This window comes from Bos mutus, chromosome 26 (genome assembly GCF_027580195.1).
Source record: "Bos mutus isolate GX-2022 chromosome 26, NWIPB_WYAK_1.1, whole genome shotgun sequence".
NCBI classification, from domain to species: domain Eukaryota; kingdom Metazoa; phylum Chordata; class Mammalia; order Artiodactyla; family Bovidae; genus Bos; species Bos mutus.
Genome location: NC_091642.1, coordinates 27543311 through 27560335, shown reverse-complemented (window position 1 = coordinate 27560335; position 17025 = coordinate 27543311). Strand labels below are relative to the sequence as shown.

At 54.2% G+C, this 17025-nt stretch overlaps 1 protein-coding gene across 2 annotated transcripts in view; it reads left to right on the top strand.

Moving 5' to 3' along the window:
- The window catches only part of NEURL1 (neuralized E3 ubiquitin protein ligase 1), a 73981-nt gene that overhangs the window by 25108 nt on the left and 31848 nt on the right, over positions 1-17025 (top strand). Inside the window, exon 1 of one of the 2 annotated variants that reach the window (XM_070363561.1) lies at positions 15550-15802. The exons of the other annotated variant lie outside the window; for it this stretch is intronic. Coding sequence (XP_070219662.1) covers positions 15769-15802 — 34 coding nt within the window. The 5' untranslated portion in view covers positions 15550-15768. Of the gene's footprint in view, positions 1-15549; positions 15803-17025 lie in introns of those variants that run through there. 2 annotated transcript variants of the gene reach the window in all.

Sequence of the window (17025 nt, the reverse complement as noted above, 5' to 3'; positions counted from 1 at the left end):
GAGACTTTTGATACGTTTTATGTAATATTTAAATAAATGACATAGTTTTCCAGCATCTCAACCTGTCATAAACAAGTTCATAAACAACTTCGTGTATTATGCATACAGTTCAGCTGAGGAAGCAGCAGGTGCACGGAGACACCAGGGGACACCCCAATAGTTTTGAAGTCTGTGTGCTGTGGTGTCAGTCCTGTGTTCCAGAGGGAATGGAGCTCATCAGTGTGGCTGAGACCCTGTTTTTATTTGGGGTGGCAATGTGTCCAATGAAAAGACGGAATGTTCCACCTTCCCTTACATCTTGGTTTAGCCATGTGACTACATTCTGGTCAATGGAATGTAAATTAGAATTGTTGGGCTGGCTTTGAGTAAGGCATTTTTAAAGAGGCCCAGATAGTTGGTGTAGTTCCTTTGATTTTGGTTTTCTGTGTTCCTTCTGCTTCCTACCTGGAAAATGGACAAGGTGGCTGGAGCTTCAGCAGCTAACTTGGACCAGGAGGCAACCTTGGAGTGTCTTGTGGAATGGTGGGGTAGAAAGATAAAAGAAGCCTGGTCCCTGATGACTTCAGAGCTGCCACACTAGACTTGGGCTGCATACATGCAGACTTCTTCTATGTGAGAGGAAATACCTTATGTGTTTAAAAATCTGTGTTATCTCTGTTTTTTTGTTACTAGCAACCAAATCCAGTTGCTAAAGCAATTTGGTTAATATGGCAGTGGGTCAAGGGGAAGTCATTTCTACTGAATATGTATTTATATCATCGTGATCATATTGTTATAATACTTTTTATTCCTGCTTTCCATACTTTATCACTACTACTGTTTTCTTCATCATCACACCATATTCAGCTTTATCATCATCTTGCTCATATTGTTATTATTTTGAATAGTAATTATTTTCATTATTGTAACAGTCTTTGAATTTGCTTCTTGTTGATGGAGGACTGTTTGTGTGTAAAATGTATTTCTCTTGTTTAATATTCCATAGTGATGGGACAGGTACAGAAAAGGGGGAGACTTTGCCACCAGAAACGTCTGTGGAAATGGGTAGAGTTGGTGCTCAGATCTTGTGCAGCTTCAGTGTTCATTGGGAATGAGCTGTGTCAGTCATTTCTGCTCTACTAATAGCCAGCATTGCTTCCACATGGGGCAGCCCTCCAGGCATGTAAGTGAAACAATAGGATTGGGTGGTGGGGCAGGTCTGAGTCAGCAGTTGCCTATAAAGAAAGGCAGAGGAAATTAAACTTGATGGTGTAGGAAATGAGAAGTGATTGAAGTTTTTTTGTTTGTTTTTTGCCTGCACTATGCAGCTTGCAGGATCTCAGACCTGACCCATGGCAGTTAAAGCCCCATATCGCTGGTGGGAGGCCACCAGGGAACTCCCAAGTGATTGAAGGTTTCTGGGTGGCAGTGGGGGGGCAGCATGGCTAGTGCACGAAGGATTGGGGATGGGTGAAGGGGACTCAAAGGCGGGATGCCCACTTAGGAGACTCTCACGGTGGTCCAGGCATGAAGTGGTGAATTTCCATTGTTAGGCAGGTCAGATGTTATTCAGTGACCATCAAGAGGCGAGTAAACATGCAAAAATAATTTTTAAAATTATCAGAGGATATGCTTGTATAAGGAAAAATAGGGAGAAAGTGAGGAGAGCCTGGACGAGCCATTAGACCTCACTGCTGGCGAGCCTGCATGAAGGAAGAGAGGTGAGGAAGGAAGTTTGGCAGAAACATTTTAGGCTGCAGGGCAAGTCTAGGGAAAGTTCTTCAAGGCCCTTGGGTCGTCCTCAGACCGAGCCATAGTCACTGGTCAGAGGAGTCCCACGTCCCCCAGGAATGGGCCTGCCTTACTTTCTCTGCCCCACGTAGTCATTGGCTGGGAGTGGCTATTGGAGGCAAGGCCGTGGAGCAAGGGCTGGAGTGGATTTCAGAGCTCCGGGGTGGGGCCCTCATTCAGTTATGCCTCCTGTAGGGAATGGTCTAAGAGGGCATGATGTGGGTGGGAGATATGGGGCAGGTGACTGCTCCTGTCTTGGGGTTCTGCTTGCAAATCACACACGTGGCCCTGGACTGACTTAAACACTGAGCAGCAGGCTGTACTATCTCAGGGCATAGGAGGCCCTGAGAGGAAGAAGTGGATGTCCTCCTGTGGACATCCACAGGAGGTGGATATCAGGCTTGGTGGAGTCTGGGCTCAACGATGAGGTGAAAGATGACACACTTTCCATCTCTCTGCTCTGCCACCCATGGGTTGGCTTCCTTTGGGGCTGGTAGTGACATGGCCATGGCAGGCCCCAAAATCATAGTCAGACCCAACAACGTCTAGAGGAGGAAGAACAACCCCTCTTGTGTTTCTGCTTTCATGCACGCTAAGTCATTTCAGTCCTGTCCGACTCTTTGCGACCTCCTGGACTGTAGTCCCCCAGGCTCCTCTGTCCATGGGATTTTCTCAGCAAGAATACTGGAGAGGGTTGCCATCTCCTCCTCCAGGGGATCTTCCCGACTCAGGGATCGAACCTGCGCCTCTTATGTCTCCTGCATTGGCAGGTGGGTTCTTTACCACTAATGCCACCTGGGAGGCCCTTTGTATTTCTAAGGAGCTAGCCAACCTTTCTGGAGAAGGCAATGGCACCCCACTCCAGTACTCTTGCCTGGAAAATCCCATGGACGGAGGAGCCTGGTAGGCTGCAGTCCATGGGGTCACTAGGAGTCGGACATGACTGAAGCGACTTAGCAGCAGCAGCAGCAGCAGCAGCAAACCTTTCTCAGAGGGGCTTTGTAGATTCCCTACTATGCTTCATTGGCCAGAAGTGGGTCACCTGGCCATACTTGACCCAAGGGGGAATAGAACCGCTATGATTGGTTTATACTGGTGAATTGCAACTCTGGATACACATTAGAACCACCTGGAGAGCTTTTAGAAGCACACATGCCTGGGTCCCACCCTCAGAGTTTCCATATTAATTGGTCTGGAGTTGGGAGCTGGGCATCAGTAGCTTTATAACCTCCATGCTGCTGCTGCTGTTGCTAAGTCGCTTCAGTCGTGTCAGACTATGTGCGACTCCATAGATGGCAGCCCATCAGGTTCCCCCGTCCCTGGGATTCTCTAGGCAAGAACACTGGAGTGGGTTGCCATTTCCTTCTCCAATATAACCTCCATGCTGCTGCTGCTGCTAAGTCGCTTCAGTCGTGTCCAACTCCGTGCGACCCCACAGACAGGCTCCCCCATCCCTGGGATTCTACAGGCAAGAATACTGGAGTGGGTTGCCATTTCCTTCTCCAATGCATGAAAGTGAAAAGTGAAAGTGAAGTCGCTCAGTCATGTCCGACTCTTAGCAACCCCATGGACTGCAGCCTACGAGGCTCCTCCATCCATGGGATTTTCCAGGCAAGCGTACTGGAGTGGGGTGCCATTGCCTTCCCCATAGGTGATGCTAATGTGTAGCCAGGGTGGAGAGTCCCTGTTGTTTTGGAGCAGAACAGATGCTGGGGAGTCAGCCGCAACGTCCACTCCAGTCACTTAGCAGTTTTGTGTGGCTTGGGCAAATCAGCCTCTTTGAACCTTAGTTTCCTCATCTATAAAATGGAGCCTGACAAGAACTGCCTCCTGCGTCACAGAGAAGACTGAATGAGCTCACAGATGCTCATAACTTTGCCGATTGTAAGTCCCTGACACCTGAGAGAGTTTGCACATCACTCCCCTTCCATGTGGAGGGAAAATTTAGCTCCTCCACTGCCTGGGGTAGCCAGGGTAGAGATTTCTCCTGAGCTTAGCTTCCTGCCATGAAAGTAGAAAACAGAAGAAAAGGGAGACTGGGGAGCCACAGGCAGTGGCGGTGGGCTTTTTCCTTCTTGGATGGCGTGGGTTTTGAATGCGCTGCTATAAATGGTTTATGCAAACGAGCTGGAGGGGCTCATCTCCCTGCCGCCTTAATGCGGGAGCGGCTGGGCTGGAGCCAGGTATGTGGTTTTTAGCACAGGCCTGCAGCCTGTGGTTAGGGGCCGGTGGTTGCTCTCTTGCTGCCTCCAGGGAAGATGGTCAGATAAGGCTGTGGTTCCTCAGTGTTCTGGGACACACCTGGCTGCTCCGCTTCTAGGCTGTTTCTACCGAAGTGAGCACTGGCTTGTACTGCCAGTAGAACTCAGGGAACAAGGAGAGCCACCCGGGGAATGTGAGATCATGGGTCAGGCAGTTTGTGACCTTCCAGTACCGCTGGGCCTGCCTGGGGCATTGTGGCTGGGCTGAGGCTCCATAGAGCCTGGAGAAGGGTCAGAGGGGATCAAGTAAAACCCCTCACCGTTAGCCTCGGCCTCTCTTCTTTCAGTTTTCCAGTTCCTCTCCTTTTCTTGCTTCCTTCATAAAATATAGTTTGAGCAGACCCAGCGCCCACCACGTTAGGTGCTAGGGATCCAGAGCTAAAAAGACACCTGCCTGCTCTCAGGTTGCTCCCAGTATGGGAAGAGGACCCCTGGCATCACTGCAGGACTGGGGCTGCACGAATGGATGGAAGTGCCTTGGAGGCAGAAGGCCTAGTCTTCCCACACCCCAAGGCTGGGATGACCTCAGAGGAAGGGGCCATCCAAGCTGAGAGATGAAGGCAAGGTGGGAGTTTTCGAGTGACTGGTGTGGTGCAGGGCACTCCAGGGAGAGGAGAGCGCCGCGGACCTGTGTGATGCAGCTGTGTTCTGGGGCTCGCATGGTTTAAGTGCACAGAGTGTGGCTGCTTGGGGCTGGGGAAGTCACAGCCTGAGGTGACGCCAGGTACCTTGGGCTGGGACCTTGGTTGCTTCCCAAAGGAGGGTGGAGCTTATCCACCGTGGGCTCTGAGCTGGGCAGTGCCCTAGCCGATGAGTCAGGCAGAAAGGTCAGCCTGCAGCCCTGAGGGGGGACAGGCTGTTAGAAGAACTGTCCAGGTCAGGATGATGCTGGTGGCCTGAACTGTGGAAGTAGCCAGGGCATGGATCATGGAAGGACACGGTGATGGCCCACATGGGGAATCCAGGCTGACGCCAGATGTGTGGCCTGGCTGGTGGCACTCAAGGGGTAGACCAGGCAGGCCACAGAACCCTGGGGAGGTGCCCATGTCGGGTGGGGTCAGGAGGAAGACTGAGAGGCAGTAAGTTAGAGCGTGCTGGCTGGCCCATCCTTGGTTTTCCATTAGACCATGGTGGAAAGCAGGGCTGGGAGCGGTAAGGGGGGAGTGGTGATCCTTGATTGTTTCTCCCTGAAGGATTCCCCTCCCACATCCTGAAGATACACGAGTCCAATTCATCCATTTTACTGATGTGGAAACTGTGGTCCACAGAGGAGTTTGACTTGCCCCAGGTCACACAGATAATTATTATGGAGGTGGTGTCATGACTAGTTAAAATGGGTCCCCAAGCAAAGGCTTATGTAGCCCACACCCCTTAATTGGTGCTGAGAACACTTGTTTTCCTGGCAGGAGAAGTGGGTTTGGGTAAGCAGAGTTGAGATTGTGAGGCCTGGGGCATTGTTTTAGGGAGGGGAGAGAGATCCTTGCTTCTTTTCACCTAAAGTGTGTGTGTCGCTCAGTCGTATCTGACTCTTTGCAATCCCATGGACTGTAGCCCTCCAGGGTCCTCTGTCCACGGGATTCTCCAGGCAAGAATACTGCAGTGGGTTGCCATTCCCTTCTCCAGGGGATCTTCCTGACCCAGGGATTGAACCTGGGTCTCCTGCATTGCAGGCAGATTCTTTACTGTCTGAGCCACCAGGGAAGCCCATTCACTTAGTAGTGGGACCCAGCCCACCAGGAGCAACATTGACCCACCTCCTGGCGCCTTACCCCCACCAGAAGGAAGGAACCTGTGCAGACATTGTAAGAGACTGCCCTCCTTGAGTCTCCCCAAACCCAAGCAGGCTTCTTCAGACCTTCCTTGGCCTTGGTCAAGTTTTACCATGGACTGTAGGAGTCCTGGCTCCCAGGGAAAGCTTTATCCTCTAAACTCTGATGCTGGCAAGCCCACCTTGTGCATTGCTAGGGTGGCTGGTGGATTATCTGACCCCAGGCTCCAGCAGCTCGAGGGATGGAGGGAGGGAGAGGGTGGCATCTTGAAGGAGGAGCCTGAATATGTTAACTGAAGAGAGAGGCAAGAAAGGTGGGTGAGGCAAGGCCTCGGATGACGGTGCAAACTGGGAGATGGGGCAACTGCAGGAAGCAGCTGCAGGGAGGAAAAGGGGCTTTCTGTTATTGCATTCACCCTGGGGTGGCTACCCTTCTGGGGCTGTCCTTTAGGTGGAAGACCATAGTCCCGACAGCCCCTTCCATTGGCTGCACCTGAGCTCTGGCTTCAGCAGGGGAGCAGCCAGCACTGAGGCAGCTGCAGGCTTGTGGTCACCCCTGGGCCTTTAGGGACAAGAGCCCCTGTTGCGGGCTGACTGATGATGCAATGTGAGGTTGTCTGGGTTTGGGATGAGGACCAAGGGCTGGAGGTGCAGGGGCAGGAAGTTGAGTCCCTCTGTGGGCTCTGTGGGCTCAGTGGGCTTGGAAGCCACAGGCGTCTCGTGACAGGCCCTGAACAGACCCCAGTACTCACAGGTGCCACCGTGCCTGGGTATCCTGCTCTCAGCTCTGCAGCCAGCATGGCTGACGTCCCCTGTGTTCCAGGTCATGGCCCCGGGTGGTGGGCACAGAGCTGGCATAGTTCAGTGGCTGGCCTTTAGGTCAGCCACTCACTCTGGCTCTGTGAGAACAGAAGCACCAATCTGAGACCCTGCTCCCCCAAAGGACCTGCCACCCCCTCTCTCTTTTCAGAATATTTTCAGGTTTTTGTCTTAGGCCTGTGAGGGTGGGTACTGCTCTGTGTTAATCCCCACTTCCCCTTTGGTCATGTACATGGTGTAAAGCTCTGGTCTCCAAAACTCAAGAGCCCCTGTCCACCTCCCAGTGTCGGGGTGGGCCCAGAACCTGCCTTGGGTGAGGTCTCTTGTGGTACAGGGCCCCAGGCAGGGTCGGATAGTGTCTGCGGGTACCGTATAGCCAAAGTCCAGAGTCAGCTAACCTTGGGATCAGCAGATTTTACATTTGCACCTTTGCTGACCAGGGCCCCTCTGACCAATGCTGCATTTATTGAATTGAAGGTGGCTTTTCTCAGGGCAGTGTTGTGTAGTAGACAAAGCCCAGCACCCTGGGCTCCGGAGTCTGAGATCTGGGTTCTGGACCCTGCTCTGGCACCTTGTAGCTTCTACAATTCATTTTTGTCTCCTTGAGCTTCTGTTTCTCTCATCTGTCAAAGGAGATGAGCAGCTGCCCTCTAGTACCTGATGGGGGCTTTTTGCAAATCCAGTAGGATATTTTTGTGAACATTTTCTCTGGCTTGTACGAGCTGGGTTTTTCCAAGAGGCCACATGGCAGAGAGGCCCGCGCTGGTACTCTGATACCAGGTCAGACGTGTCCAGATCTCAGTTTAGCTGCATGTTGACTGTGTGACCTGGCTGCGGTGTTCCACTTCCCAGGCCTCGGTTTCCTCATCTAGACCCGGAGTTCCCAGTGCCGCCCCTCCCTATGTGTGCTCAGAGCAGGTGTTTCAAGGTGCTGGCAGCTGATGTCATTTTCTTAATTGATCTGGATGCTTGCTTGTTTTAGTTTCTGCCTAGTTTCTGCAGCAGGAGGAGGTGGTACTGGGGCTCCCACTGATGGGGTAGTGGGGAGCCAGGTCAGAGGTCATGGTGAGGAGAGGGAGGCAGCCCAGCCCAGTGGTACTAAGGAACTCTGAGAGGCAGGAGCCCCCGGTGGCCAGCTGAGCTGCTGGGGATGGAGTTCTCTCCTTTGGATGGGATTCTGGGACTTCAGGGCCCACCTGCCCTCTGACAGCCCCTGGGACTCGCATTTCAGCCTCTCTGCTCTGCTGCATGGCTTCCTGGATACCAACTCCTCCTTTGCATCCTGGGCCCTGGGTGGTCACCAGCCTGGTCCTCACCAACGCTGCATCCATGACCATTCGCTTGACCAGTAGCCGTCTGTCCTGGGAGGGGCACCATGCAGGGCCTCAGTGCAGGCTCTGGAGGCCAACTGACCCGAGGTCAGATCCCACATCTCCCTGTTCCTACTCCGTGTCCCAGTTTCCCATCCTTAAGGCCCATCCACGATAGGGTCCCAGTTTCCCATCCTTAAGGCCCACCCACGATAGGGCCTTTGTGTCAGTTCAAGTCTTTAAGTATCTCATCAAGAGCACTCCCGCGGTCACGGCACTTCTGTGCATCCACCCTGTTCTGTACACACTACCTATGGGGATGTATTTCATACTTGAGGAGCCCTGTGAGGTCAGTGCTTTTATTGTCAACCTCATTTTCAGTTGATAAAACGGGCACCCAGTACATTTTATATCTGAGATTTGAACAAACCCAGGTTGTCTGGCTCAAAAGCTCGTCCTTTACCACTACCTCTGAAGCACCTAATGTCTGCAACCTCTGAGTGATGCAGTGAGTAATATCTGGTGTTGTCAGATCCTTGGGGTCTGGCTGCCAGTGGCCCTTCTGGGAGTGCCCCAGAGCCTGGCCCCGTGGAGTCCTGCACCATCACCCTCGCTTGCCTGCTAATGCCCAAAGGAGAGGCCCTGGCAGTGGGCAGGAGGCAGGGTCAAGGCATAGAAGTCGAGGTGAGGGCCACGTCAGCTGGTCCTGGACTCTGCTATCCCACAGTAGACAGGATCTGGGAGGGGCATGAAGCAGGAGAGAGTCTGAGGAAGTGGACTCCTCAGAGGCAGGAAGGTGGGCTGGAGGAGGCGTGGGGTAGGGGAACTTCCCAGCCTGTGGGGGGCTTCAGATATCTGGGTGCTGAGATCAGAAAGGGTGGGCCCTGGGATTCCTGGCTGAATCACAAGGCCTGGAGGTGCGTGTATGAGTGTGTGGCAGGGAGGGGGTGGGGAGGGACAGGATGGGGGAGGGTGGACTCTGGCTGCAGAGGAGGGATTTAAACTCCTGCAGTCAGCTGCCAGCTTTCCTCGAAATCCAGCAGGATCAGTCGAGTGTGTTTACACATCTCTAGCGGACGAGGCTCTTGTCTTGCTCCAGCGCGTGTGTTCCATCTCCTGTGTCACCTGGGATCTCTCCATCTCTCTGCTTCCCCTTCCCCTTCAATGTCTTATTGTCTGCCCTTCCCCACCTTCCTCAGCAAGGTCGTAATTTAGGGACCAAACTTTATGAACTCAGGCCCTGATAATTTATCACTTGTGATCACTGGGATGGCTTTGAAATTTAGAATAGAGTGCTAACCTGGTGACAAAGGACGATGTTTATTCTGCTTGCTTAAAAGAACCCACATTTCACCTGGTACTCTGGGATGACATTTGCATGAAAGGCGAGCACGTCATAACACATGCAAAGCTTAGAACGGCGGCGAGAGCAAGGCGAGTGCTGAGTAAGTGGTCCATGATGGTGCTGAGGAAGGTCATTACCTATGGAGGCGGGTCCTCCCTTTCTTCTCCTTGGTGTACTATATACTCATAATCTGCACGTCCCAGGTCTCGCCTCTCTGAGGTTGGGGTGGAGATCCTAGCCTCTTCAGGTTCTACCCGGATTCCTGAGTTCTCTGGCTCTCTGAACCACATCATCAGCGTTACTGTTACTAGCCGAGCCCCAGGCCTCGGGAAAGCTCTGTAGCTTGCCCAGTCATGTGGTAGAGGAGCTTGCCTATCTGACCTCCAGATCAGAGCTCAAACTTCCACGCAGGTGGGTGGCAAGGCACCCACCCTTCCTGGCGGGGGTCATAGATCTTATCATGGGCAAATGGTTCCAGCTGGGGGCTCTGTGGGTGTGGGCTCCGTCTGGCACACTGTGTTCTGGGAACTGAAACCTTGTTCTTCTTTGTTCTGTCCTTTCTGCCTGGCACGGACGGTGACCCCTCTGTCTAGTCCAGGCTGGGCACGCTGGCCCTGAGACCCAGACCGGGGGAGCAGGAGGAGGTGTGTTGAAGTCTCGGAGGGTCTGAGAAAGGGCTACTTGGCGTTGGGCCTGGGACCTGGGAGGGGTGCCTGACTCCAGGCTGTTTTCTCAGATTCCCTTTCAGTCCCCGCCCCGGCCTCTGCACCTGTTGTGTTCCCGTCATCCTGGGCGCTGGCAGCTGTCACTGCTGGGGCACCTGTCCCACCCCCGAGGACGCCCTGTGGGCTCCCTGGCTCCGGTTTCCTGCTCTCTGTCCCTGTGCAGCTTTGTCCTTGTCACCACGTGCTTGCTCGCTCTCACAGCTTCTAGGCAGCAGCCTCCACTTTAGGTTCTGGGTGTGGGAGGCAGCTTTTGGGGGTTTTCTGCTCCCTGTTCTTCAGCACCAGGCCCCGTCTAATCAGGCAGGGACAATGGCCCTAGCAGGTCAGCCTTAAGCCCCAAATGCCAGGTGACTCATCAGCTCAAATTATCCCTTGTTCTTGATTAAAAAAAAAAAAAAAGACATTAAAGCAGCCAGAAGTTGCCTCCCAACTCCTCCTAGCAGGGCCGCCTCCCCTTGCTGACCTCTCTTTATACCAGGTTCCTCTGTCTACCTCCCCCGCTGTAAAGAGAAGTTATCACCTCTCCTTGTCCAGTCTTGCATGTTGCCCAACGTCCCGACCTGTGTATTATATTAAACATCAGACGACATTAAACCTGAGTTTAGTGCTCCTGCCTTCCACCCGCTGTGCAACCAGGGGAAAGCCCACGATCTACTCGACCTCATTGCTGCAGCCGGAGGCGGTGGCTGGACCCAACACTCTCTCGCATTCCCTCCCCTTCAGAGAGCTTAGTCTCTGACTTAAATGGTTTCTCTTGTCCAGGGAACTTGTTCCAAGTTTTATTGTGCTGTTATTGGGTCTGTTCTAGACTTTACGTTCCGAGAGGTGCTGGGTCTTGGGAGATGTGGATGAAGAAGGATGTGGTGAGGGGAGGGTTGAGGTGGGGAGCTCGTTGTGGGGACCAAGAGGGGGCCCAGGAAGGAAGAGGAGCAGGTGGCAAGGGGTCAGGAGAGAGGAGGTGGCTGGGAGATGAGGGGGCCGCAGCAGGGTGAGGGTCTCAGGAGCTGAATGGATTCAGAGAGGGGGAGTGTTCCCTGGACGGAGCTGGAGGGCAGAGGCAGCAGGGAGCTAGCTAGAGAGGGAGGGCTCCTTTCTGAAGCCTGGGCAGGCTTTCTGTCAGCCCAGTTGCTCCCCAAGGGCACACCCAGGCCTTCTGCCTGTGTGCTCAGAGAGACCACAGCCCCTTCCCTCCCCCACCCCCAACGTCAAGGATGGGTCTGCTTCCTCCAAGATCTCCAGGATGGGCTCTCGTGTTAGCAGATGGGAAGTCCAGGCTTGGGCAAGACCACGGTCTCCCTTGCCTTTATCCAAGCTCCATCCCTGGGATGTCACCCTTGGCCTACTGGACCATTCCTAGGCCCTGCCTCCACCTAGAATCCTTCTGATTCCTTAAGGAGATAATTGTCCCCTTGTCTTCTCTTCCCCAGGAAAGAAGCGCTCCTACCTTTTCATCTGTTCTGGATAAAGTGTGAGTTTTGAATGTCAGGCAGATCTGGGTTTGAACTCTGCCTTGAGTGTTACCCAGTTGAACTCTACTTCGAGTAGAGTTTGAACTCCGTGTCAGTGTAACCTTCTATCCTTGCTGTCTCAGCTTTATAGCCTGCAAGATGGGGATGATTGTAATCCTGCAGGGATGTGGTGGGGTGGGTAGGTGTGATTATGTCTGTGAAACACTTAGCACCGTGTCTGGGCCGTAGCAACTGTTCAATAAACGGTGGTGCTTGTAGTCACTTCTGTAGATTGGCTTGTAGATTCCCCTTTCACATCCTCTTCTCACATCCTTTCTGGCTACAGAACAAAGTACTGCAGATGTTCAGCCAGAGCCAAAGGAGCCTCCTTCCTTGATCCCAGCATGGCTCCTGCTTGGCTTCTGAAGGGCAGAGTTGGGTCTCACTCACTAGTGGGTCCATCGTTGGCACGCAGTGAATGCTGGGTGAGTAAATGAATGATGTAGGTCCGACAGAATTCTTTGGCCAAATGAAAATTTATGTGATGCCCCAACTGGGCATCACATGAAACTGGGAAGAGGGGCAGCACTGGCTCCCATGTCAGGTGTACAGGCCTGGACACTGCCCTGGGAGGCAATGGGGGTAACCCTTAGTCACGGGACATTGCCACTTCCCATTTAAATTGGGGACGTGGATTTGTAGGAAACAGAACCCAGGGAATCTGCTAGAAAACTCCTCAGACAGTGGTGCCGTAAAGGCCTGGGGCCGCCCAGTTCTCTGTTCATTTTCTCTCATGTGGCTGGAGTGTGGACTGCCGTCAACTTGAAGGACCCTCCCTGCCCCCACCCACCCCCCATCTCCAGAGCGTCACACAGATTCAGTTCCTTGGGTGAGTGATCTTCTGAGAGCCGGCTCTGTGCAGGCACGAGGCTAGGCCCGAGGAGCAAGGGCAAGTCGAGGACCAGCCTGACCCTGTGGATGCCGCTGTTTTCGCCCCTGGTGCCTTCCTGCCTCCTCCGTGCGTTCTGCACACCAGATGGCAGGGTGGCCTTTTAGCAGTTCAGACCTGGTGTTGCCGCCTCCCTGATGAAGTCCGTCAGGAGTTCCCTATGGCTCTCAGAAGAAAGTCCAGATTCTTCGCCCTGCTCTTTGAGCCCTCCCTGATGTGTCCCCAGCTTTCCTGGTTTTGCCAGGGGAAAATCCCCCAGGCTGCTCTTGCAGTCCCTGCTCCATCCTTGCTTCTTGAAAGGGCTGGGCTCCCTTCAGCCACAGGGCCTTTGCGTGTGTCATGCTCACTCCCTGCCTCTAACCTACCTCTGCAACACAGGGATACGCACATAATTATCCTTCACAGTTGCTTTTCAGGAAAGCCTGCCCCGAGCCCTGCTTCTTCCAGAATACTTTCCTAGAATTGGGATAATCTTCCTCACTCTACCACTTGACAAATGTCTGTTTCTCTCTAGACTGTAGGTCCACGAGAACCAGGGCCTGTCTACTGTCGATCACTGTGGCATCCCCAGCGCACAGCTTAGAGTCTGGCATGCCGTAGATGCTTAATAAGCGTTGCTGCTAAGTCACTTCAGTTGTGTCCGACTCTGTGCGACCCCATAGACGGCAGCCCACCAGGCTCCCCCATCCCTGGGATTCTCCAGGCAAGAACACTGGAGTGGGTTGCCATTTCCTTCTCCAGTGCATGAAAGTGAAAAGTGAAAGTGAAGTCGCTGAGTCATGTCTGACTCTGGCGACCCCATGGACTGCAGCCTACCAGGCTCCTCTGTCCATGGGATTTTCCAGGCAAGCGTATTGGAGTGGGGTGCCATTGCCTTCTCCATAATAAGTGTTAGTCATGTTGAATTGCTGAAATGCATGCAGGAAGCCAGGACAAGCAGACAAGGCCATGACTGTACCTGTGTAGGGTGGAGTAAGACAGCAGATTGGGAGAGGCATAACTCAGGCTCAGAGGAGAGACAAGGTCCAAGAAGGGGGACTCTGTCTGCAGTGGGGGCCCTAGTGGGGCTTCCAGAAGAGGGATTTCCAGTGCTGGGTGATGGTGGGTGATCAGGCTGCCCCAAGTGGGAAGGTTTGGTGAGGAAAGGCTTATCAACTGGTGCTTTTAAAGGCAGGTGGTTTGAAGGGGGTTGACTTCTGCTTTGTAGGAACAGCCTCCAGAGCAGCCTCTTTGCCTCAGTTTCCTCATCTGTAAAATGGGCATGAGAATGCAGTTGATCTCTCAGGGTTGTGGGAGAAGTGAACAGGTTAATAGGTGTCATGTGCTTAGGACTGCCTGCATACATTGAGGCCTTGTGTTTGCTATTTCTGTAATTATTTACCCTGGAAAAGTCTTTAAGTTGTTTCCTCTTGATCAGATTTTGACTTATCCTTCCAGAGGAACTGTGTGTACATGTGTCACGGAGTGTGTATGCATGTGTGTGGCCACATAGAGCCAAGCATGTGCCCGGAGAAAGGAAGCACCCCGTGTAGAATCAGGTGTCACAGCTTCTCCCAGGGAGGAGCCTCAGGCCAGCCTCTGGTTTGGGGGGCTGTGACACTGTGTGCTTATGGGCTTGCCCAGCCCTCTGGCTTGGTGACCCTAGGTCCATACCGGATGCCCCTCCCCCCTCACTGCCCCTCCCCCAGGCCCACTCAGGAGACCCCCCCACTCAGTAGCGGGGTCCTGAGGTGAGGGCAGGATGCCCAGACCAGCCCCTTACAGTGCCTGGGCCTCTGAGTTCCATCTGACACCTTTCCCGTGGCTCCTTTCCTAGCCCCACCCCTCTGCCCCCTAGCCTTCCCTCCCCTCAGATCTGTCTCTGGGAGCCCACATCCCTAGGCCTGGAGACAGGAGCTGGGGCCAAGCCAGGGCCTGGGAGAAGGGGGTAGTCCTGTTCTCCTGGGAGAGACTCCGATGGTGATGGCTGGGAGATTGCTTGAATCCTGCCCCTGCCCCTGACCTGCTCGGTAACCTGAGCATTTCAGAACCTCCACTTTCTCTTCTGTAAAATGGACATAACAGAAGCTTATGCCACCTGGAATAGAAATCAGATCACACAGGCACTGCCTGCTACACACTTAGTGGCTGGTCTCTTGATGATGCCTTGGGGTCCCAGCATGCTTGCCCAGGGCTGGAGGGCCTGCCCTCCCACCACCCTCTGCCCTCTTGGCCCCTTTCTGTCCCCCAAGGTACAAGGTTCTGCACGTCAGGATTTCTTCAGAGGCTTCGCAGTCTGTGGGAGTGAGGATCTGCCGTGTGTGTACCCTACGAGGTGTGTCTGTACAGGGGTGTGTCCTGGTGAGCAGGAGGTGACTAAATGTGCACAGTGGTGAGTGCTTTCAAGTGCTTGTGAGCCTGTGTTTGTGCATATACCTGTGATGTGGTATAGCAGGTAGTGTGGTGTGTATATGCTGGTGTGTGTGTTGTGTGTTTGTGATGAGAGTGAAGGTTTGGTGTGGGGGTAAAGGAATCTAACCCCCAGTCCCCCCAGCCCCGCAAGGCTGCCTGGGTTTGCCTCCCGGCCCTGTCACCTTCTGGGCAGGTAGCCTCTTTGTGCCTCTGTTCTCTCATCTCATTTCTCAGCAATAATGATGGTACCTATTGACAATAACCATGTACTGAGCTTATCGTTCAGCCTGTGAGGACCAAAGGGGTGAATATGCATGGAGCACTTGGAAGAGGCTAGGAGGATGTCAGCTCTTTGTTATTAAGCTGCATGAGTGAGATTGTAAGCCCCTTGAGGGAGAGACCAGGTCTGTCTTGCTCACCACAGTATCCCATCGTTTTCCCAGTGTCTACATGTAAGTAGGTGCATAACACGCGTGGATGTCTGTAGCCTAGGTGAATGGCGAGGTTGTGTATGTGTGTGTGTGTCTGTGATGGGGAATGTGCATGTGTGCGTGCGTACATGAGTGCGTGTGTGTGTGTCTGTGTGTGTGTGTATGCGCTCTGGCTGGGGCATCTCCAGCGCTTTCTGGAGCTCGGCTATTTCAGGAAGCCTCTAGTCTCCTCCTCCTTATGTAAATAAACATGACAGATCCCATCGCCTGTACCAGTGCGGGGAGGTGGGGGAGGCTCTGGGAGTGGGTGGGAGCTGGGAGGCGGCTCTGAGCGGGGCCAGAGGGGCGTGCGTGCGTGTGTGGCCCGTCTTGCGGGCAGGGCGCCGTGTGTTGGGGGGTGCAGAAGGGGCGGGCTCGGCCCTGCCATGCCGGCTGCTGCTGGCCACGGAGGAGGAGGCGGGGGGGCAGGGGGAGGGGAGCTGGCTGCCAGGGCGGCTCAGTGACGAGGCCAGCCGGCCAAACGGAGGTGGCCGTGTTCCCCGCTGCCCGCGATGGGGGGACAGATCACCCGGAGCACCCTCCACGGTAAGGCCCTGGCTGACACCTGAGGGTCTGTCCATCCCCAGCCTGGGGACCGCTTGGGGAGGCTGGGACCAAGAGGCACTGGGCTGAGGGCATGGCCATCCCCTTGCCTCTTGGGGAGGCTCTGGGACCTTGGAAGGGGGTGCCTTTGAGTGACAGGCACTGGGGCAGAGGGGACGGAAACAGGAGGTTGGTCAAAGCAGGAAGAGGGGTCTTTCCCCGGCAGTCGGTCAGGCAGCTGAGTCTCCCCACAAAGTCTCCTCATCCTCTTACCTCCCCAAGGTGCTGATCAGCGCCAGGTGGGATGCGAGGTCCGGGGTCCATAGGTCCCTCTCCTAGACCCGAGGCAACCCTCAGTTAGACAGCTGGGGGGATCTGTTTGTGGGTCCTGGGATATGGGCCATGGAGGTCAGTGCTGTGCTCCATGACGGAGCCACGGAGAGATGTGTGGGTACACACGTGTGTGCATGTCTGTGCCCATCGGAGGTGTCTGTGCGTGTGTACCTGTGCTGACTTGTGCCTAAGCACACAGGGGTGTGCAAGTGACACCCCCACACTGCCTGATCTCAGTTCTGAAAGCGTGTGCTCTTCCGGGGAGGTCAATGAACTTCTGATTCCTGGAGTTCACGTCCGTGCTCACCTAGACCTCAGGCAGACCGGGAGGCTGGCAGGTGAAGGGCTGGGAGAGAGGACCGCTAGGTGGCTGCTGCCTGCCCCTACTCCTGTCTCCTCGTCTGCTTGGCTCCAGGGCTGTGGTCTTGGGAGGAACATGGCCGATGTGGCGCCAGACCCAGAAGGGGAAGTCTTCCCAGGGACTTGTTTTGTCATCGCTGGGCCCCAGGAGTTGGGGTTCCTGTGCAGACTGGCTGGTGCCAGAACAGTGTGGGCTGACCTTGGGGAGTCCCTGCTACACTCCCCTCTGTGTGCCTCCACCCTCCTCAGGCAGGGCGTTAGGAGGTGGGGCTGCCTCCATCTGCTGGGTTCAGTGGGCACCGAGGAACGGGGAAGCGCCTGGGATGGAAGGAGGGTGGTGGCAGGAGCGAGTGGGAAGCCGTGGCCAGGACTGGTGACCAGGTGACTTCCCCTTTCCGGGCCCTGGACTTTGACAGAGTAATTTCTAATTAAAAAAAGAAAAAGGCAGGGAAGGAAACGTGGGAAAAGCAAATCATTGGCTCTCTTAAAAGGAAATGAATTTTGTCCTGGGCCCAGAGGGCTAAGTGACAGAT